This window comes from Emys orbicularis, chromosome 25 (genome assembly GCF_028017835.1).
Source record: "Emys orbicularis isolate rEmyOrb1 chromosome 25, rEmyOrb1.hap1, whole genome shotgun sequence".
In the NCBI taxonomy this organism is placed as follows: domain Eukaryota; kingdom Metazoa; phylum Chordata; order Testudines; family Emydidae; genus Emys; species Emys orbicularis.
Genome location: NC_088707.1, coordinates 9,378,455 through 9,400,897, shown reverse-complemented (window position 1 = coordinate 9,400,897; position 22,443 = coordinate 9,378,455). Strand labels below are relative to the sequence as shown.

The 22,443-nt window shown below is 41.4% G+C and overlaps 1 protein-coding gene across 1 annotated transcript in view; it reads left to right on the top strand.

Moving 5' to 3' along the window:
• TANC2 (tetratricopeptide repeat, ankyrin repeat and coiled-coil containing 2) overlaps nucleotides 1-22,443 on the top strand; it is a 513,617-nt gene that overhangs the window by 180,352 nt on the left and 310,822 nt on the right. Inside the window, exons 3-5 of the mRNA XM_065422604.1 lie at nucleotides 4,571-4,642; nucleotides 5,364-5,366; nucleotides 20,738-20,917. Of these exons, the coding sequence (XP_065278676.1) occupies nucleotides 4,571-4,642; nucleotides 5,364-5,366; nucleotides 20,738-20,917 (255 nt within the window). The remainder of the gene's footprint in view (nucleotides 1-4,570; nucleotides 4,643-5,363; nucleotides 5,367-20,737; nucleotides 20,918-22,443) is intronic.

The window sequence follows — 22,443 nt, the reverse complement described above, 5'->3', positions numbered from 1 at the left end:
TTGTGTTATTTATCTTGTATGGTGGCATATGTTATTGCCATAACATCAACCAGCAGTGTGAGTGAATTACGTTAAATACCTTGATGGCCGATCCATCATTTATGGTTTTTCATAAAGATAACATTGTTCTTAGACATGATCCCATTTTTTTTGCCAAAAGTGGTTTCTGAATTTCTCATCGATCAGACAATTAATTTAACAGTAGTTTTTCCAAGACCATTTACTAATAAGTGAGCATCTGTTTTACATACTTTGGGTGCGGGAAGAGCTCTTCGATATTATTGAAATAGAACTAAAAGTTTTCATAAATCCATATGTATTATTCATGTTTTATGCTAAAAATCGCCTGGGTCATATTGCATCTTCCCAAACTATTTCTAGATGGATTCAACAATTTATTGTTGAATGTTACGTGTTAGCAGAAATTCCTGTACAACTGCTTTCCCGCAGAGTTGTGGCAGGATCTTTTGCTTGCCTGAAGTAAGTCCCTGTTACTGATATTTGCAGGGCTGGAACCTGGAGTTCTGTACATATCATTTTTGAACTGTTGTGTCACAAAGTGGATATTTTAAAATATTGCAATAAATGCCCTGGGAGAGTTGTTAGGGTTATTGAGTGGGTTCAAGCATTCTTCGTTGTCTGGGCAATTAGACCTTTCTGAGCTTCTTTTGTATTGCAGAGTAATTGCACAAAAGGAGGGTCCTGCCTTTTCCAGACCATAAGGTTGGAGAGGAGCCTTTGAATAGGGGTTTCTCAGGAGTATAACACAGGCGCTTATTATAGAGTGTGTCAAGCATTTGGGTATGTGTGAGTCCTGGAGAGAGACAAACACAGACCCTTTCTAAGTTGGGGCAGCAGCCCTTACTTGAGGTTTCTTCAAGAGGAAAAAGTTGCCTGTGTGCAGTTAGTTGCTACCTCTGTTTGAGGAAATGGTACATAAATAAACAAAACACACAAGGTTGATACCTGACTCTGTGTCACATAAATCTCCTCCAGGCCTCAAAACTTCTTCCCCTGGGCAAAGGGCAACAATATATTTATTTTAAAAGAAAAAGAATATGAAAACCATCTCAGTTCTACAGTTTGGGTGTGATGTTGAAAAGTGGATGAAAATGTGGTAGCCAGAAAAGGATACTGATTAATTAAGGCAAAAGGCTTCAGACTTCCAACCGGCAGGTTATGTTTACTGCCTCACTAAAGGAGATATAATGAACTATATTATTACTGCTTCATTTTGTTTGATGGAAAATGATTGTTGCCTTTGTTAAAATGAAAAATGGAAACAGTTTGTGATTAATATGATCCCAGATGCAGATTGGCTGTTTGGCTTCCTTCCTCCCGCTCTTGAAGTCTATCACACTTCCTGTCCGAAGAGACACATCATTACATATTGTCTTTTGACTGCTAGTGCTACCTCTCATCACAGGGCGACTGCAGCAATTATGGGTCTACAACAATGGCATGTTAGTTTTATTAACCCTTTGAGAGCACTGGAGGATACAGTGTTAAATACAACAAACTGGGACTTAACCGATACTAGTGATTACCACTATACAGTACAAAATTATGTCCAAAGAAAAACAGGAACTTTTTCAAAAAGTACAGTCAGGGGCATATAAGAAGGTGTAGGAAACATGTTAAGGATCTCAAGACAATAAAATAGAACAAATGAGGTAAGTGAGTTCTCAGAAGTGTAGCCCTGCACAACTTTGGTAGGAGTCCATCTTAGATACAGTACATGATGTGTAAAAGTTTTAAACCTTGAGCCTCTTCATCTTTTCCTCTCTGTCATCCCCTGTTGTTTGCTTTTATAAGGTAAAGATGCACATGATGTTTCTTTCTCTCGGTATACATTCAATAAATCCTATGTTAGTGGAGATTTCTGTTGGTTTGTGAAGGCACTGCTTAAAGGGAAATTGGAGAGCCAGATAATTCTGAAACCAGTATTGGTAACTGATTGCTTTATTGATAGTAATTTCATTGGGTACTTATCTGGTAGTTTAAGCATCTCTGTCTCCTAAATTCTAATTACATTGTTTTTATAAAGGGCATTAATATATTGTGGCTGGCCCTGCTCAAATGTGCAAAAAGGAAGGGTTGAGGTGAGCGTGGGATCATGGTACACCAGCTATCTCTCTTCCTTCGCTACTAAACTTCACACCAGAGTGCACACTGCATGTGTGTGCTGCTTCTGCAGGAGAGTCCTCCCTCCGAACAGTGCATGGCCGTTAAGAACAATTTAGCCCTTATATGTGGAATTAGATTAGATTTTAGATTAATTAGATTTTCAGTATCTTTTAAACTACTATGTTTTTCAGGCATACACTAGAGTACTTAGGGAATATGGAGTTCTTTAAGCTTCTAAATTATTGTGAAAGGCATTTTAAAGATAATGTATGATGTTTTTCTATGCTAGCCAGTGAAAATGTATGCTTACCACAGCTCGTTTGAGCTTACTTTGTTGTTTAAAAGTGTTTAATTCAAGTATAATCAAACTGACTAGTATCACTATTACCTAAATAGTTGTGGAGAGGCAGTGTATAAAGAGGTACTATCTGATATTCCAAATAACTTTACTACTTAAAAACCAATTTCATGGAAACAAATATTTCACCTATTCCTTTTAATCTAGTTTTTTAAAAGAATTCTAATAAGATTTTTAAGTTTTATTTGAATGCTCTACATGATAGAGTATAGATCATAAAAGTAAAAAAAGTGTGTACCTTTTGATGTTTTAATAATGCATGCCCTTTCTCACAGATATAGATTTTTCTCTGTTTTTTTCCATCTACTGTGATATTTCTTTAGAGCCCTTTATAAAAAATTCAGTTAACCAAGTCATCATCTTGAATTGTGTTTTCATACTCTGAATGAAAGCACTCATTTGAAACTTCCATGACTTAGAGGTTGTCAATCTGGGCTTGTAGCCAGGGGGCTGTTGGTGATTTTCATTCTGTCTTCATGCACAATAATTTTCAAAAACCAAGGGAAGGAATACGAATTTTATACTATAACTAACAATGTAGGTATATCCACTCCGTCCTCAGTTGTATTAGTACTGCTTTGTGCCACTCCAATGGCACGGGGCAGCTCTAAACTCAGCGTAGTGAACCCCAGGAGGATAACCCCATGTAGTGGGATTCTTGAACATTGTAGAGCTGCTAGAATAGTTCCTATGACATCTTTTCCTTGACACCACTCCCAGAAGGTGTGTGGGTTACACAGCCAGAATAGAAACATGACCAGGGAAAGTGACATGGCTGGAGTTCACCTGCACCCTGGTGCCAGAAGCAGCTGACATGAGTTACAAGGGCTGCCAAGCTGTAACTTGCTTTGGGAAACTGGCCCTTGTGGACAGCTGTCCTAGGATCATTGCTCTTCCTAGCCAAGAAACAAAGCTTTGGGTTTTAGACATTCTCATGCTAATTTTATTGATATGCCCCAATTGAAGTATAGGGTCTCTCTCAAACCAGAACCAGCAGGATCATTCAAAAGAAAGAAGCATTTTTGCATGCAATCACTGAGCAGGTTGTGACAAAGTTCAGTTGATTTATCTATAAAAATATTTTATATATTTTAATATAATACTATACTTTTATTTCAATCATAAGTTTTACCTTTCTGTACACTCAAAGCTATTGGCCCAGTCCTGAAGTTCTTACTGATGTAAACCTCCTATTTAAAGAAGTTTTATCACTTTAAAATACTTCTTAAAGACATTAGAAGTTTTGCCTGTGTAAGGACTAATGGCTTTTGGATTGTACCATGTACTTGCTATATTTGTATATGTTGTTATGGTCTTTAACGTTCTGTACAGCCAGGCTAAAGTAACTCTCAGAGTATGATGCATTTAATTGCTAGTTCCTTGTTTCTGCTTTCAGCTTGTGTTTGCTACATGTACTGAAACATCTCTATTGATCTGCTCATCTATTGTTACTAATCTGGTCAGTTGATCAATGAAGAGTGGCATGTAATTAATTGTAAAATATTTACATGTTCTTTTCAGTATCTGTCTGGCAAGATTTACTTGTTACTATTTACTGCTGCAGCTTTACTAAACAGTTTCAGGAGGAGATAACAAGAAACATTTTTTTTTTCCTGGTTTGTTTATAGAATTATTTTCAAAGGGAAGCAATATTTAACACAATATTCCAATTTACTGCTGACTGTGGACTTGTTTCACATACGTTAAATTTAGTATTTTTACAAAACTGTTCAAGACAAAGGAATTAATTGACTCATGGAAAAAGCACAAGTATGATTCTGATTTTAAGAAGTTTGGGATCGGCAGAAGAAAATTAAAGGCAGTTTTTTTTGTTTTTTTTAGTCTATGCATCTGCAAGGACCTCATGCATTGTGGCTATAGTGGGCTATACAGAAATAAAAAAAATACCGTGCAGGATATAGGCATTTGTTTTTTTCCTCCTTTTTAATTTCGTCACGCACACAACAAGATTGACCTGTTTTTCTGCTGTTTCTAGAAGATAAGTGATGGTATTTGAGGAAAAGTTGCGTCTACCTGACCTATCTGCTATGTTGATATACTTATGCTGTTTTGGTTCTCATGCAGATGGAGGGAGCGAGGAACCACCAGACCGAAGACAGGCAAGTGTAGACTCCCGCCAGGGCCGATCTGGGCAAGGTAATGCTTGTATCATTTTCCTTCGAGGGCTTACTTCTCTTATGTTACCACTTTGTGCAGTTTTTCTATTTTGGTAAGATATCCAGCTCTTCTGGTTTATTGTAGCTTTTTATTGTAATTTAGATATATACCAATTTAATAACGATCAGAAAGGTACAAAATGATCCATTTTAGGGGTTGAAATGAAGCTGAAATAGTGTATGGTGCACAATATTCATGTGGGAGCCTTTCGAACAAATGCTGTAGTATCTATTAATTTATGTATATGGGCTTCACATCCTCAGTTCCTCAGGCTGTGAACTGGGGATCTCCTTGGGGGCTGGGGATGAAGGAGTTCTTCCTACTATTCCACAGAGCAGTGGCAGAGGCACTCCGCAGGCACCTATATTCTGCCCCCACTTCTGGAGAGGGGTGCATGGGTAGTAGCATGGAGAGTGTGCAGCATCTAGTTTGGGCTCTGGAAATCCTGTCCTTCACTACAATGCAGCAGAAGGACACCATTTCCTTTGGGCAAGTTTCTCCATCCTCCAACACTGAGGTGGGAGGTCCATGTTGTATTTGTGGAGAGCAGTAATACAGTAGGAGTAGAAAAGAGAATTTGGATCTATTAAATACTGTTGTAGGTCATTCTCTGGGGCTGTGAAAGTCCTGGTGTTTGGAGCCTTAAATGCAGCTCACCAGCCTACTAAGAAGGCATTCCATAGTAACATGCCTCTCCTAGGTGGTATGTTTGCTCATTCACATTGTGGTTTTCTGCACCAGATTCCAGGAGTAATTCTGTTTCACTTTTCTTTTCCTTCCCCAAATCTGTTGTTGCTGTAGAGTCCGAATAGTTTATTGAAGTGACATTGACTTTAGAGCAATAGTTCTGTTCTTTGGCTGTGTTCCAATGTTGCCAGCAGAATATTGTATTGGCAAAAGTATTCTGAGTGATTGAAGCCTGCAGACAAATTTAGGGGTATGGGTATTTGGAACTAAAACTATTGAACCGTGTGAAATGGCAACTATTGATAGAGGTTTGTTGTCTGTAATACTTTTTTTAATTTGGAATTTTATATCTTAAATAATAAGAATTGAGGCTAGATTAGAAAGAAACAATAAATTCTAATGACTGTACACACTCCCAGAGCCACATTGCATTCAGAACCAGGTTGCTTTCCTGGAGTTTTGTTAGGGAATAAAAGGTTAATAACAGTAAATTATAACCTGTTCTTTTCAATCCTCCCTCTATTTAATATACAAAAGCTATTATTGGTAATATTAATTGTAAAGGGAGTATCTAGCCCATTTTCTCTGAGTGTGCTCTCTGATGTGGTTTAATTTGTTTAGATTTAAAATATGTACATACATACATATACGTAGGTTTAACTAAAGTCCTGATTTCAGAATGTTCTGATTGTGTTTGATGGACATAACAATCAGGTACTTTGATGGTCTGATGTACTATATTCTTCCAAAGCACATTGCTGAATACTTGCTAGACATACCTGTGATTCACTGGAAAAGATCTTTTCATGTTATAGGAAAAATGCTAATCTATGGGCTGCAGGTATGTTGTTTGCTGTATGTACTTGATCAAGAACATTATATATACACACAAAATCATATTAAAAGATCATTATTAAGGTTGCGAAGTCAAGCACTCAAACATTGGGAAATGCCAGGACTAAGGTGTTTGAATTTACATGAGCAAAACAATGTCTTTTTTACTAGCCTCATTCTAGGAAACAAATTAATTGTTTGGGCTGAAATTTTCCACTAAACTTCAGCCTGAGGCAGACCCTTAGCATAGAAGATTTCAGCCCAGATGGTTAAATTTTGGCAAAGTTATAAGCAATTGAAAACAAGATCATATAATTACACAATTTTAATAGTAGGCAATGTTGCCAGCCCTGTCTGTAATAAAATGACATGGAGAAAAAAAAAGTGACGCGTATAAAGGTAAATTACAACATATAAAAAATACGTATTTAGAAATGGTTTAGTAAACAAGATAAAATTTAGGCTTTATCTCTTTCTTTCCCTCCAACACATGGACAGATACATTATTCATAAACTTTCATTTAGGAGTTCTGGAGAAGGCCAGTTTTGTCCAAATAGCATCTTGTTAACCTGGTGATTAAAGTGACTGACCTGCTTCTTATTTGGTACCATTTATACATACTTTAATACATTAATTTTTTAAATTATTGCTAGTCATTTCCTGTCGAACTATATTAATAATTTATCTATGTAAATGTATATGGTCTTTCACAAACCTATATTGAGACATTAGATATCATCTATTTGTTATTTATAAAAACAATTGTATTGATGGTAAACCCTGTTTTGTATGCTCATTGTTTGCTGCACGCAAGTATGGCATGTGTGTTTGAAAGTGTGAGCACATTTTGAAAATGTGGGCCTTTATTCCCTGGACTCTACACAATGATTGTTGTGTAATTCTAACCATCAGAGGAAGCACATAAAGTCCCCTGGATGGATCAGAAATGAGATGAAAATTTAAAAATATCCAGTTATTTAAGGGCTTATTCCCTGTTTCTCCTCCATTCACGTGAAACCACTCAAAGGTTGTGGTAGGAGGAGACAACCCTCTTTTATAAACTGGAATCACTTACTTCCTCACTTCACTTTCATGCTTCCATTGTTCCTCCCCTCACTTTCACCCCCCACCCTATGGGACCCAGCCTCTTTATTCCGCTTCCTCTCATGAACTTCCCATCTATTGTACCTTCTGCTGCCTCTATAAGAGGCTCCCTCATTCCAAATCCAGATAGTATCTCTTCATTCCACCTTTCAATACTTTTCAGCCTGCTGAGGCCCATAGTGCAATTCAGTGTGTGACAAAGTCCCACACAAATTATTTATGTTGTAAACTTAGGATGCCATTAGTGTAAATGGCTCTTACTTATCTAGCCGCAGTTTCATGATTCTGTTTCTGAAGTAAATAATTTTCAAACCACACATATGAAGGGGACACCAAATTTATGTGGAAACTAAGATAGCTTTGAGCCTAAAAGAAGTGATGTCCTTTGAAATGAGGAACAATTGAGAGGTATAGTATTTCCAACCTCAGGAGATCAAAAATCATGAATCAGATCCCCAATAAAAGTGAAATATGGCTCCAAAATAATGAGATTTATTTTTTAAGAAATATTATATTGTGGTTTTGGTTTGTCTTTTGATTTTTGAACTCCTCTGCCCGTTCCCAATGTGTGTGGGTGACAATGAGTGTTGCCCACTCTTGAATGTATTGAAAAGGTGGGCTTAAACCCCAGGCAGGAGCTGAGACACCCAACACCCAAAGCAGTCCTGTCATCCTAGTTTGTCATGACTCGCTGGTCTCGAGCCCAGGTCCACAGAGTTCATGGGAATGGCCATGCTCCAGCCCTCCAGCTGATCTGGGACCCATGAAGTCAAGCCAGTGTGAGGCTCTGCCCCGAGGTCCTGTTGGTGCAGTCCCAGGGTGGTTGATTGACCGGCTGGCCCTACTTAAGCCGGCAGTAGGAACAGAAAGCTGTGTGAACAACTGGGCCCCACCCTGCTATGGAATGTGAGCCTCGTGCTATTGCTCATGCTTCTGCAGCTTGATTTCCTGGCATCTGACTTGTAGTTCTGATCTCCAGTTTGTCTCCTGCCTCTGACCCAGCTTGACTCTAGTTCCTGACGTGGTTCTGATCTCCAGTTTGCCTCTTGCTTCTGACTTCCCGGTATCTGACCCAGCTGACTCTGGACTCCTGTCTCAGCACTGTGGACTCTGGCTTTTATTACTAGGTCTGGCCACCCATGACCTGACCATGGCACAGTTCCCACATCAATGTTGACACCACATCTGCCTATCTCATCAATTCTGCCTCTCCCACAGCCCCCACATCTGTTCTGTCCACACACCAGTGCTGCAATCCACCCCCATATCAGTGCTGCCCTCAGCCTCTCATCTGCCCAGCCATCCTAATCTCTCCATCAGTTCAGCTCACCCAACCTCACCTCTAGTCCTCCTGTTACTTCTGGGGTTCTTCACTCCACCCCATCCTTGGGTCAGGGGGCTGCAGTGGTGCCCTTATCCCTCTTCCCTATTCCCAAACTGGTTGTTGCATAGAGGGGAAGAGCAAGGAGCAGATTCCATTGCTCATTGGAGTGGAGGAAAGAGCAGAGGGCTACTGAGCTGATGGGCACTTTGTTTCCTCCTTCACCCTCCCCTCCTGTGAAAACAGTGAGCAGTGGGGGAGAGAATCTACCTGCATCCTGCAGGGTTGAACTTCATGACAGGGCTGGAGCTTTCATGTCATCGCAAGACAAGCTCCAGCCCTATCTGAAACCCCATCACTAACGAAAAAATTATGAGTTGGCAATACTGGAGGCATGCTACTGCTCCACATCCCTTGTCTTATTCCATGCCACCCATTTATACCCTCCAAGACTCATGCCCCTCCTCTCTTTCCCTAGGTTCCTATCCCCATGTAACCCACTTTCTGACTCAGCCTAGCAGTAGCTGAAAAACACAGCATGGAGCCAGCACCAGTTCAGTTTCTGTTTGTAAACATTCAAAATTTGGGATTTTTTTCTCTGTATACACTTGAAATGAGCTCTGTATGAGTGTGTCCCTTGGAATAGTCACAATTAACAGGAAAGGGAAAGAAAACAAAGGGAAAAAGTAACAAAATATCACTTTACTCTAACTTTTAGCTTGCATGAGCACAACCTATGTGGGCTAGTACAGACAGGAGAAGCATCATCATGTTGGCATTAAGTTCTGAAGATGAAAATAGATTGGTTCAGAGCTGTCCAGGAGAGGAGACAGTATGACTTCTGCATGGGGAAAAATGAAGGGTATTTAAGCTTCATGTGATTATTATTAACTGTAACCTATGTTTATTCCATATGCTAACATACTATACATACTACACCACAGGGGCTTAGAGATTTTGTTATGCATAGCATTTAAATGAGACCATCAGACTCTTGCAACAAAAATCAAAATACAATTTGGAATATCACAAAAAAATGTATCTATTAAGTCTATGACATTTTATCATATTGAAATAATCCAGAAGACAATTTAATACTTAGTATATGCACTGTACAGGAAATGTCTTGGGTAAGTATATGTTGTAGCAATACTGCTAAAGTTGTGGGTCAGTCACTGTAAATCCTTTGTTTCAGTGATTTATAAATCAGTAGAAAGATATTCTGTATGACCGAAACAAATTTCAGAATAATCTGTTCAAATCCTTTTGAATTTTGCAATTGTGAAAAAATGAGCATTTCGATTTCTCCCGTTTTTCCACCCCAAAGATATTCCTTTGCTTTTACTGAATTCAGAATCACTTTTTTGTTAAAATTAAAATCTGGTAGGTAATCCATAAATAAAACATTTTTAATTTAAGTTTTATTAATGACTAAAAAAGAAAAAGAGAGTGGTTCAGTGTTTTGAGCAAGAGACTGAAATTCAGTGATTCTGGATTCTCTTTCCAGCTCTGCCAATTACTTGCTCTGTGTGACTTTAAGCAAATGGATTAATTTTTTGTGCCCCAACTTCTGTATCTGTAAAATGAAGATAACATCCACCTGACAAGGATTTTATGAGGGTTAGTACATTAAAGTTTGCAAAGCATTTTGAGAATTTAGATGGCAGGTGCTATCAATGTGTATAGCTATTTGTTCACATTATTGCTTTATTTATTGTTCATTTTGTATAGAAATACACTGGACTTCGTCTCCCTCAGCTTTAGTCAAGTGCCAGATATTATGGCCACAGATTCTGTTGTAGACCTATACTATAATGGAGCAAATGCAGAGCATGCAAGCCTTATACATCTCTTCCAAAAAACCACATGCAGTAAACTGTGTGGTGCTTACTAAAGCTGTCTCAGAATGCTGGAATTTGAACCTGTGTTTTCAGGGAATTTTAAACCTGTGCATAGCACCCCTCCAGGGGCATTATCCTGCAAACTGCTGAGCACTCTGGCCCCAATCCAGCAAAGCATTTAGGCATGTTCTTAACATTTAACAGTATGAAGTGAAAAGAGCAGACCAAAGCGTCCAGCTCAAAGTATTTTTAACAATCATGGAAAAATCGTTATCCATTATGAATTAATTGGAAATTTGCATATCAAAGAAACTGCAGTAGAATGACTTTGAGATAATTAAAGTCTTAAAAGCAAAAAAAAAAAATCAGTTAAGGATTAAAGTCAGTGGTAGCTACTCATTTATGCTTGCAAGGGATAATGATCTATCCATACCTGGATGATTGTTTCCTCAGAGCCTGATCACTCCAGGAGGCTTGTCTGGGGATTGGTCCTGCTTTGAGCAGGGGGTTGGACTAGATGATCTCCTGAGGTCCCTTCCAACCCAAATATTCTATGATTCTATGATTAAATCTTCAATACATGGGCAAAGAAAAATAACATCTATAGTCAGATGGATATTAAGAGTCCTACATGGAGGCATCCAGTACTGAACTTGAACATGCATGTGCAATAATAGTTAATTTATTTTTTGTTTTTCATTGTAGAAGGATACAGCTATGTTGTGAAGTATTCCTTGACTTTGAGACTGGTTATGGGTCCGTATATTTTAGCTGTAAAATGTATAACTTTTTATCAGTTTTCTGATAAGGAGTTGTCTGAGAACTTCAGAATTATTTAAATCTGTTTTCTGCTATGTGAATGAATAATGTATTCCCTTGACTATTTTACACTGTTGATATAGCCTTTTTTGGACAGCTACAATAAATTCAGGCTGTTGTCTCTTCTGAATTATAATGTATCGAAGGCATTTATCTTTTCTGCCTTATCCACGTGTGACAATTCAGCTCTGTTATCCACCTCTGTGAATTAGTTTTTATAAACCTATATTTATTCACACAAACTACTGAAAGTCACACAAAGCTATCCAATGGAAATCAAATAATTGCTTTCAGAGAGGAAAATTATAACACAGGAACAAAGGTGATCAGAACCCATGGCTAAAATCTATCTGATCTTTTGCAAAATCAAAGAAATGAGATAATCTGTGAGAAATTTAGATGCACCTCTCATAATTCTCTGCTCAGTAAGTATAGTTTATGTATCAGATATCAAGTAATGTATATTTGCAATAAAATATAAAGGATAACCATTGTAAATCTGGAGGCAAGTTATCACAGAACGCCACAGTACTCCAGTGTATTAGCGAGATGCCTCTGGAAACAGAAGGTCCTTATGTAATTCTTTTCAAATATTAGAATTGATTTGTTGCAAGTGATGTGTGAAAATTTGGATCCGTTTTTATTTTTAAGAAATCAGTTAATCCATTCCTGATCACAAAACTGACCTCAAGAAACTAGTTGAAAATGTGAAGATAATGATCCAAATTATGCCCTAAATTACACCCCCACTCTTTTGTAAAAGAACAGCAGCGCAATGAATGGTACTTTTTGTCAAATGTTTAATTTTGCACCCAGACACGTTGAGCTTCCTTTCCAAGCCAGTAATTTAAGAAACTGAACTATATGAAGCCCCAAAGTACCATTCTGGTCCTCTGAGCACATGCTTCCAAACAGTTGGCTTAGGAACAGTTCTCAGATGTCGTTATTACTTGGGAGAAAGAGAATGTGGCATTTAATATGTGGCAGTTTATCGCTATAAAATTAAAGATTGATGCAGATCATTCCTTTTGCAACTTTTGTGTAGCAGATGCTAGCATAGATTTTGACACATTTCTTTTTGTGGCCCCAAATGCTAATAATTAAGAGGAGTAGCACAGAACTCGTAGCCCAAGACAAACAAGGGCTAAGGTGGCTTCAAGTCACCTTCATGCCTTCCCAGTTCTAGGCTGCTCTGGGGGCCAGAGTAACCAGTGGTGGAATTTTAACAGCCCCGCTCGAAATCACAGCAGGCTGGCCTATGGGTGGCTATGCTTCTCAGAATCTCTGCAGTGTTCCGGGCTGGTGCTATGCGCCTCCTGCCCAAAGCATACTCCCTGTGCTAGGGTTTGTGAGGGAGTCCTGCAGTAATCTTCCTCAGTTCCTATACTAGGGGAAATTCCCCCCCAGCTGGATTCAGGGCTTTTCAAGACCCTTTGTGCCTCTCCGGCACTTGTAACAGGCATAAAGGGACAAGAAAGGGGTGAGAATCTCATGCATCATTTCTAATTTTCCCTCTTCTATTTAAGTAAGAGCTTGACCATCAGTTAGCAAAACCAAGGGAGTCTTAATGAATAAATCATAATTTTCCGTTTTACTTACTCAGTGTCCACATTTCTTTTTGCTTCTCTGCATACAGTATGGCAAATATACATATCTATAATATCATTCAAATGTCTCTGTACAATTGTTAGCAGTTTGTCCCAATTTATTGAATATTCAGAATATTTGCTTAAAAATTCTGGTAAAGTTAGTAACTGGAGAAGGAGCATCAAATAACCTGGATCACAAGCAAAGATCTGCTTATTCCATACGTTGCAGGGAGAAATTAATTCTGCTTCCAAATGCTCTCTACATTAAAATAATAATAATAATTCCCATCAGTCTTCGGTTTGCTTATATTGCAATAACTGGGATACTGCCACCCCATGCCATCATATCTGAGTACCTTCCACAGAAAATCAATAACAAAGTTCATAGAGAACTTCAGTGGACTTCTCTCACACTTTTCCCTTTCTAGAGGTAAGCCTCTCTTTGAGGTAGAGTTGTGAGCTTCTTGTAGATCTTTTATTAATTTCCTCTTCTTTGGTTGTTTTGTTTTGTTTGGTAGGGCTTTGGGTAGAAGGGGGCTCAAGAGCAATTGCAGAAATGAGTGGCAGTGAGATACAGAATAAACTTTGAACTTGAAAAAAGAACAAGGACAAATAAAATGAACCATTTGACGGCACTGTTCCTTGAGGAGCTTCAATTAGGCCTGGTCTACACTGGGAGGGGGAGGGGGTATTGATCTAAGTTACACAACTTCAGCTATGTGAAAAACCTTCGACCTACTTCACTGCGTTGAGTCGACTGTTGCCGCTCCCCTGTCGACTCCGCCTGTGCCTCTCGCAGCGGTGGAGTACAGGAGTTGATGTGAGAGCGCTCGGGAATCGATTTATCGCGTCTAGTCTAGATACGATAAATTGACCCCCGCTGGATCGATCACTGCCCGCCGATCCGGCAGGTAATATAGACATACCCTTAGGCCTGGTCTACATTAGGAGCTTATATCGAATTTAGCGCCGTTACATCGAATTAACCCTGCACCCGTCCACACCAGGAAGCTACTTAGTTCGAAATAGAGCTCTTTTAAATTCGACTTCTGTAATCCTCGAAAACGAGAGGAGTAGCGCTAAATTCGAAATGGCAATATCGAATTAGGCTAGGTGTGGATGGAAATCGACGGTAATAGCTCCGGGAGCTATCCCACAGTGCACCACTCTGTTGACGCTCTGGACAGCACTTCGAGCTCGGATGCTCTGACCAGCCACACAGGAAAAGCCCCGGGAAAATTTGAATTCCTTTTCCTGTCTGGCCAGTTTGAATCTCATTTTCTGTTTGGACAGCGTGGAGAGCTCAGCAGCACTGGCAACGATGCAGAGCTCTCCAGCAGAGTTGGCCGTGCAATCTAATAGAAAGAGGGCCCCAGCATGGACTGATCGGGAAGTCTTGGATCTCATCGCTGTGTGGGGCGATGAGTCCGTGCTTTCAGAGCTGCGCTCCAAAAGAAGGAATGCAAAGATCTACGAGAAGATCTCTAAAGCCATGGCAGAGAGAGGATACAGCCGGGATGCAACGCAGTGCCGCGTGAAAATCAAGGAGCTGAGACAAGGCTACCAAAAAACCAAAGAGGCAAACCGACGCTCCGGATCCCAGCCCCACACATCACGTTTCTACGAGGCACTGCATTCCATCCTAGGTGCGGCCGCCACCACTACCCCACCAGTGACCGTGGACTCCGAGGATGGGATATTGTCCACGGCCGGTTCCTCCTCGGAAATGTTAGGTGACGGGGAAGATGAGGAAGGAGATGAGGAGGACGAGGCAGTCGACAGCGCTTGCACCGCTGATTTCAATGACAGCCAGGAGCTCTTCATCACCCTTACCGAGATCCCCTACCAACCGTCCACAGCCCTTACCCCGGACACCGAATCAGGGGAAGGATCAAGCAGTGAGTGCTTTAAACATCTAAACATTTCATTTTAACATAAGTGGAATATTTATATTGTTAAGAATGGGCTTTTCAGTCACTCATTTAAACAGAGAAACTTTTATTTATAACAAAACAGGAATATTAACTATATTAGTAATTTGTTGTTCATGATTTAGTTGGCTTAGTGAACTATTTACTCCTAACTATGTATAGAAAATCAAGTACTGTCCGGATATTCATGATTAGTCCACCACAGGACGCTCCACTCTGTAGTCCGTAATGCTGAACTTAAATGAAAAGGCGGTCAATGTGCCCGGGAATGGACAGACAGTCCTCCTGGGATAGCTCGGCATAGCTCTCCTGCAGGTACCGCTCCAGCATGCGCACGAGGTTCAACGGCAGGGCGATCTTGTTTGGTCCCCCGTGGTAACACACGTTCCCACGCCATGAGTCCATCAGGTAGTCGGGGATCAGTGCGCGGCACAGCATGGCGGCATACGGCCCAGGCCTCTGCATGCTTTCACGCAGCATCCTTCCCCTCTCGGTCTCCGAGATCCTCATGAGTGTTATGTCACACATGACGCCCTGCTTTAAATTAGGGAGGGGAATGTTAGTATTGGGACTGCTTTACAGCCACGCTGTGGAGGTGGCAGAGGGGCAGCATACAGGGATCTTTCCCGGGGACAGCCGCGAGGTGGTGGGACAGGGGCAGAGCTCATGCTTCCCTGATTGCTGCCAGCAGAGAGTGGCCTTGCATTCAGTGCAAAAGGAGCCCAGTGCTACTATTACATGTTTAAGCTGCCACAAGTCTACGGCTTACCATGTTTTCCTGCAGCAGAAGTAGAGGTGTCCTGCAACGCTTCTCTGATCGCAACTGCAGGACCCCAGACACATAAGGCGAGGGCCGAAAATTCGACCTTGTCCTGAGTGCGCATGTGAAAGGTGCAGTGCATGGTGTTGTTCACAGAGAAAGACTATGCTCTTTGTTAGCAACTTCATTTATCTGTCTCAGGAATTTACTCCCTTTTTCCCATTCCCACAGACACATCTGCGACTGTCTCCCAACCCAGCCTGGCATCACACTCCCAGAGGCTAGCGCAGATTAGAAGAAGGAAGAGAAAAACTCGTGAAGACATGTTTTATGAACTTATGGAGTGCTCACGAGAGCAGGCAGCCCAGACGACACAGTGGAGGGAGAACTTGTCACAAATGCACAGAGCAGTCATGGAACGGGAGGAGAGGTGGCGCCAGGAGGACCAGCAGGCTACTCAAACCCTGCTTGGACTAATGAGGGAGCAAACGGAGACGCTCCGGCGCCTAGTGGATGTTCTGCAAGACCGGAGGCAGGAGGACAGAGCACTGCTGCTGTCTATCTCTAACCGCCCTCCCCCGCCACCAAGTCCCACACCCCCCTCACCAAAAGTACAAAGAAGGAGGGGCGGCAAGGGCCGTTAAAACTGTCAGTCGGCCACTGCACACTGCTGCAGCAATGGAAGGCTCTCGTTCCAAAGTTTGAAAAGTCCTTTCCTACCCATCTCACACTAGCCCATGTCCAAGTTTCCTCCCCCCCCCCCCTTTTCATGTGCGGTTCATAATAAAACATCTGTTTCTGTTAAGTACTGTTTCCGAGAGTGTCTTTTGGAGGGGATTCTGTCTGAAGGGGGGGAAGGGGTTTGTTACTTGGACAGGACAGTCACCTGTAGCAGGCTACAGAGGCGGGGGCAGGTCCAGCATCAGGACACATACACAGCACAGTCACCAGTTACCCTGGTCAGTCTGGGAGGCGGTTTTCTTGTTCTGGGGTGCGAGGGGGTTGATCTGTGACTTTGTGTCGGGGGAGGGCAGTTAGAGATCCTATGCCGCGGTCCTTATCCTGGATCACAGAGCCACGCAGCAGGGGATCTGTTACCCTCCGCCCCCTGCCAGAAAGTCACTTGGCCGACACATACATCCAGTCCCGCCCAGGACTGCTGGCAGGCTGCGTTGAAACAACCAATCCAGCACTGCGGAGCCTGTCATTCCCGGACTTTAGAAGCATCATTTGCATCAAAACACTAAGCCCGCCCCCCGCCACAGTCTGCGTCCCCGGTTTAAAACATTCCCGCGAAAACAGTAAAAAAGAGAACCTTGTTCATTAACAGAACAGAACAGATTTTATTTGTTGGGAAGGTGGGGAAGGGGGTATGTAACTTGGAAGGATAGTCAACAGTAACTGGGTAAAGAAACGGGGGCAGGTTCAGCATCTGTGTCCACAAAGTAAAAAGTCACTGGAGACCCTGTTCAGTCAGGAACCTGGCTTTCAAAGCCTCCCTGATGCACAGCGCGTCCCGCTGTGATCTTCTAATCGCCCTGCTGTCTGGCTGGACGTAATCAGAAGCCAGGCTATTTGCCTCAACCTCCCACCCCGACATATAGGTCTCCCCCTTGCTCTCACACAAATTGTGGAGCACACAGCAAGCAGCTATCACAATCGGGATATTGGTCTCGCTGAGATCACAGCGAGTGAGTAGGCTTCTCCATCTCCCCTTGAGACGGCCAAAAGCACACTCCACCACCATTCTGCACTTGCTGAGCCGGTAGTTGAATAGTTCTTTCCCTGAGTCCAGTGCGCCAGTGTAGGGCTTCATGAGCCAGGGCATTAGCGGGTATGCAGGGTCCCCGAGGATGACTGTTGGCATCTCCACATCCCCAACAGTTACTTTGTGGTCCGGGAAGTAAAGACCTTCCTGCAGCCGTCTACACAGACCAGAGTTCCTGAACACCCTAGCGTCATGAACCTTGCCAGGCCATCCAATGTAGATATTGGTAAAACGTCCCCGATGGTCCACCAGTGCTTGCAGCACCATGGAAAAGTAGCCCTTCCGGTTGATGTACTGGCTAGCCTGGTGGTCCGGTGCCAGGATAGGGATGTGAGTCCCATCTATAGCCCCACCGCAGTTTGGGAATCCCATCTCGGCAAAGCCATCTCTGATGAGCTCCACGTTTCCCAGGGTCACTACCTTAGATAGCAGTAGCTTGACGATTGCCCTGGCTACTTGCATAACAGCAACCCCCACGGTAGACTTGCCCACGCCAAACTGGTTAGCGACGGACCGGTAGCTGTCTGGCGTTGCGAGCTTCCAGAGGGCTATGGCCACTCGCTTCTGGACAGTCAGGGCTGCCCGCATCCGGGTGTCCTTTCGCTTCAGGGCAGGGGACAGCAACTCACACAGTTCGAGGAAAGTCCCCTTCCGCATGCGAAAGTTGCGCAGCCACTGGGATTCATCCCAGACCTGCAGCACTGTGCGGTCCCACCATTCCGTGCTGGTTTCACGGGCCCAGAATCGCCGTTCAACAGTATCAACAAGACCCAGTGACAGCGAGATGTCCTGGGCGCTGGGTCTCATGTTCTCAGAGAGGTCGGAGCTAGTGTCCGACTTCATGCCGTCACGGTAGTGCCGTAGCCTCCTCTCATGATTGATCTGCAGCTGCCTCTGGTACAGGTGGAGGAGAAGCTGCGAGGCGTTGAGAACTGCCACAACTGCAGCGATGGTCGCAGCGGGATCCATGCTCGCACTGCTGTGGCGTCCGCGCTGTCAGTAATCAGAAAAGCGCGCGAACTGATTTCCCGCCGGCGCTTTCAGGGAGGGAGGGCTTGAGTGACGGACGGATGACGACAGGCGCCCAAAAGCACCCTCGACACATTTTTTTACCCAGAAGGCATTTGGGGCTCGACCCAGAATTCCAATGGGCAGGGGGGACTGCGGGAACTGTGGGATAGCTGCCCACAGTGCACCGCTTCCAATGTCGACGCTTGCCCCGTTAGTGTGGACTCACAAAGTCGAATTACTGTCCTTAGTGTGGACACACACGTTCGACTTAGTAATATCGATTCCACATAGTCGAATTAACTAAAATCGAAGTACTCTCGTAGTGTAGACAAGGCCTTAGATTCTAAAATTATCACCTGAATTCAAACAAGGCAACAATTCAGTTCGGTAAAGGTATTTTACTTAGCCCAAAGGCTCTTTAGTGCCTAGTGATAAGACTGCAGAAAGTTTAGAGCTCTCTATCTAAATAAAGTGTTTAAGAATCAGAGAAACATGAGCCAAATTCTCAGATGGTGTAAATTAGCATAGCTCCACTCTGCTGATTTACACCAGTTGAGCCTCTGACTCAGTATCTGCTCTGAGTAAATCTAGTCTGTCCATTAGCAGGTAACCTTGTAAGAATGACTTCTCATCTGTAAGCCAGCAACTTAGCTCAGATTTGCTGTTCTACAAGAATGTTAATCAAAGAACTAATAAGGTAACAGACTCCATCTTTCGCAGCTCCTCTGTCATTCTAATAAATGAGAGTGGAGAAGTGAAAAGAGCAATGGATAGCATCACTGGACAAATAGAAATCTAAGGGATCTGTTTCTGTGTGGTCCTATAGAATTGCATGAAATACACATTAAGGTCTGTTAATTCTGTAGTTTTTAGAGCCTAAAGATTTCTGACTAGTCTGAGATTCTGGAAGTTTAGATGTGTGCACCAGACAGGAATCTTTTTGGTGGGGTGTGGTGGGAGGAAATCTATTTGGGATTATAAATCATAAGAAACAATACATTTGAAAACCTTTATGAACAGACTCCTTACACTTTATTTTAAAATAGATCTATTTTATATCATTTAATGTAAGAATTTCTGTATATCTATTGACAAATATCCTTCTATAAACAAAACAAAACTCTGAACTATGTCAAACAAAATTTTTATTTTTATTTTAGGAATATTTGTATTTAGGAATGTAAATATCTTTTATACATTTATACATATATTTCTTTTAAATAAAATAATGTAAGTATTTAATTATTTAAAGCAGCAATGAAATTGAAAAATAGAATACAATATACATTTATAGCTACCATGACACAGTACAAAAACTGATACAAGTGAGTACAAACCTGTGAATCATCATTTATTAGTGTATTTTTGAAAGATTATCAAGAGCACTTGGAGTTTTAGGTGGTGCTCTGTTATTGCAGAGTAGTAAAAATTCAAATTAATAAATAAATCATATTACAAAGTGAAGAAGCAGGTAAAATGAAGACGGTAAATATTGATGCACTGTGTAATCCAGGCAGAGAGAAGATCTGAGTCTATATCTTCTATCTCCCAGTCTAAAGTCATTCTCCCACTCTTTCTTGCTCTTTTGCCCAATTAATAGTATTTATAGAAAGTCGAACAGCTTCAATAAGAAAGATTGACTGCAGAATAACCTATAGTCCTGTGGTAAGGATACTTACCTGGTAGAAACGAGACCTGAATTCAAGTCCCTGCTCCAATGAGTATTTAAATATTTGTGCAACGTGGAACCATTTCAAAAGGAGACACTGAGAGCAACCAACCCCTGAATAGCCTGTAAACCTGGTGATTAGGATGCTCACCTGACAGGAGATAGATCTGAGTTCAAGTCTTTGCTCCAGAGTGGGGACTCAAACCTGGACCGCCCATCTCCAAGGCAAGTGGCCTCCTAACCACTGGGCTAAAGGTTATAAGAGGGACATGCGCATGCACACACAGTTTTTTGAAGCTGAGTGGACTTTTCCAATTTGCTGACAAATTCCAACAATTTTCAGAACCAAAATGATTGGTTTGTTGGCTGAAAAAGATCAATTATTCGCCAGGGTAGTAATTACATTAAAACTGATCACTCTAGAATGCTTAACAAAGTAAAATGATAAAACTTACAATCTAACTAGTTATGTTGTTCATTACTCTATATGAGACATTCACCTCTTTGCTATTGTATAAATGTAATTTCTTCATGGGAAGCATAAACATTTTGTAAGATGAGCATGAGAAGGAGCAGTCCAATACTAAAAAGTTTGTGTGATTTTGTGAGAAATAGTATGGAAATATTAGAAAGTCTCTAGCCAGCCTAAGCCAGCAAATTCCTGAGTCTAGGAATTGATAAAAACAGTAGGCTGCCTTTTATTACAAACTGTTCTGTTTTATTTTTACATTCCTATCAGGCACCTCCACAGAGAACGACTGTGCTTTTGAACCAGACTACGCTATTCCACCACTCCCAGTGACCGAAGGTATGCAGCACATTCGGATTATGGAGGGCATGTCTCGCTCTCTTCCATCCTCCCCCTTACTCACACATCAGTCTATCAGTGTTCGGCTCCAACCTGTGAAGAAATTAACTGGTAAGGACTTTAAATAAGTTCAGTGGGGCTTTTAAAATCGGTCAGTGCAAAATTTTAGATAAAGCTTACCAAACAAGTTTCTTTGCACAGATCTTCATGAGTTAACTACATGGCCTGTTGGAGTCACAAGATTTTGTAATTGGAATATACACCCATGATTATCTAGTCTTTAAATAATCATCTGGTTTGCACACATTCTAGTTTTTCAGGGATGTTGTAAGTAGTACCAGAATATACTTAATTCCAGTCTCCTCATGAATTAGTTTGCTCAAGTCAGGCCAACAGATGGAGATATTTCAGCAGTTTAAGTAACATGTTAAATTTTTGCATGCTGAGAGAAAGAGACTTCAGCAAACTGTCCATTATTTGTTGCAGCACATAGAGTGACATTTCATGTATGTTTTTAAACAAGTTTATTTTAAGTAATTTATTTGGTTTCTGTGGACCAGATCTGTAAAGGTATTTAGGTGCTTAAAGACATGAAGAACAAATATTTAATAATGACAGGTTTCAGAGTAGCAGCCGTGTTAGTCTGTATCCGCAAAAATAACAGGAGTACTTGTGGCACCTTAGAGACTAACAAATTTATTAGAGCATAAGCTTTCGTGGGCTACAACCCACTTCTTCGGATGCATCCGAAGAAGTGGGTTGTAGCCCACGAAAGCTTATGCTCTAATAAATTTGTTAGTCTCTAAGGTGCCACAAGTACTCCTTTTATTTAATAATGGACTCTTCAGTCTAGCAGAGAAAGTTATAACATGGTCCAATGGCTGGAAGTTGAAGCTAGACAAATTCAAACTGAAAGTGAGGTGTAAATGTTTAACAATTAGAATAATTATCCATTGGAACAACTTACCAAGGGTCGTGGAGACACTTTTAAAATCAAGAGTGGGTGTTTTTCTAAAAGATCTGCTCTAGGAATTATTTTAGGGGAATTCAGTGGCCTATGTGCAGCTAGATGATCACAATGATCCTTTCTGGCCTTGGAATCTATGAACTCTTCCAACTTTTATCTTGTCTATTTAGATTGTAAATTCTACAGGGCAAAGATTGACTCTTACTATATGGTTGTATAATGTCTATTACAATGACACTCTAATCCTGGTTGGGGTCTCTAAGCACTATTGTAATAAAAATAAAAATTAATAATAATGCAATGGTAGATGTAGTGTATGTTTCTGTAATATCAGTATTGACTTGATCCCTTGGAAGTGTGGGTTCAGTTTAGTTGTAAGCTCTGATAAGCAGCATTCAGTGCTCCGTTATCTTCACAGCGGATAGCTATCTTTGTGTTGTGACACAGCATGTATGCTTAATTAATTGTGAGTGCAAAACTGGAGACTGCTTCTCTAAGTTAGGCTTTGTGTGCTTTCCCACTGATAGCTCTGCCCCTCGCGGTCAACAGAAAAATGAAGCAAATTAGAACTCATCCCATCCTTCAGTTTGGGTTCCAGCCTCCCATTTCCATTATACTATAGGATTCTTTAAAAATCCTTGCTGTCACAATGATGGACACATGTATGAAA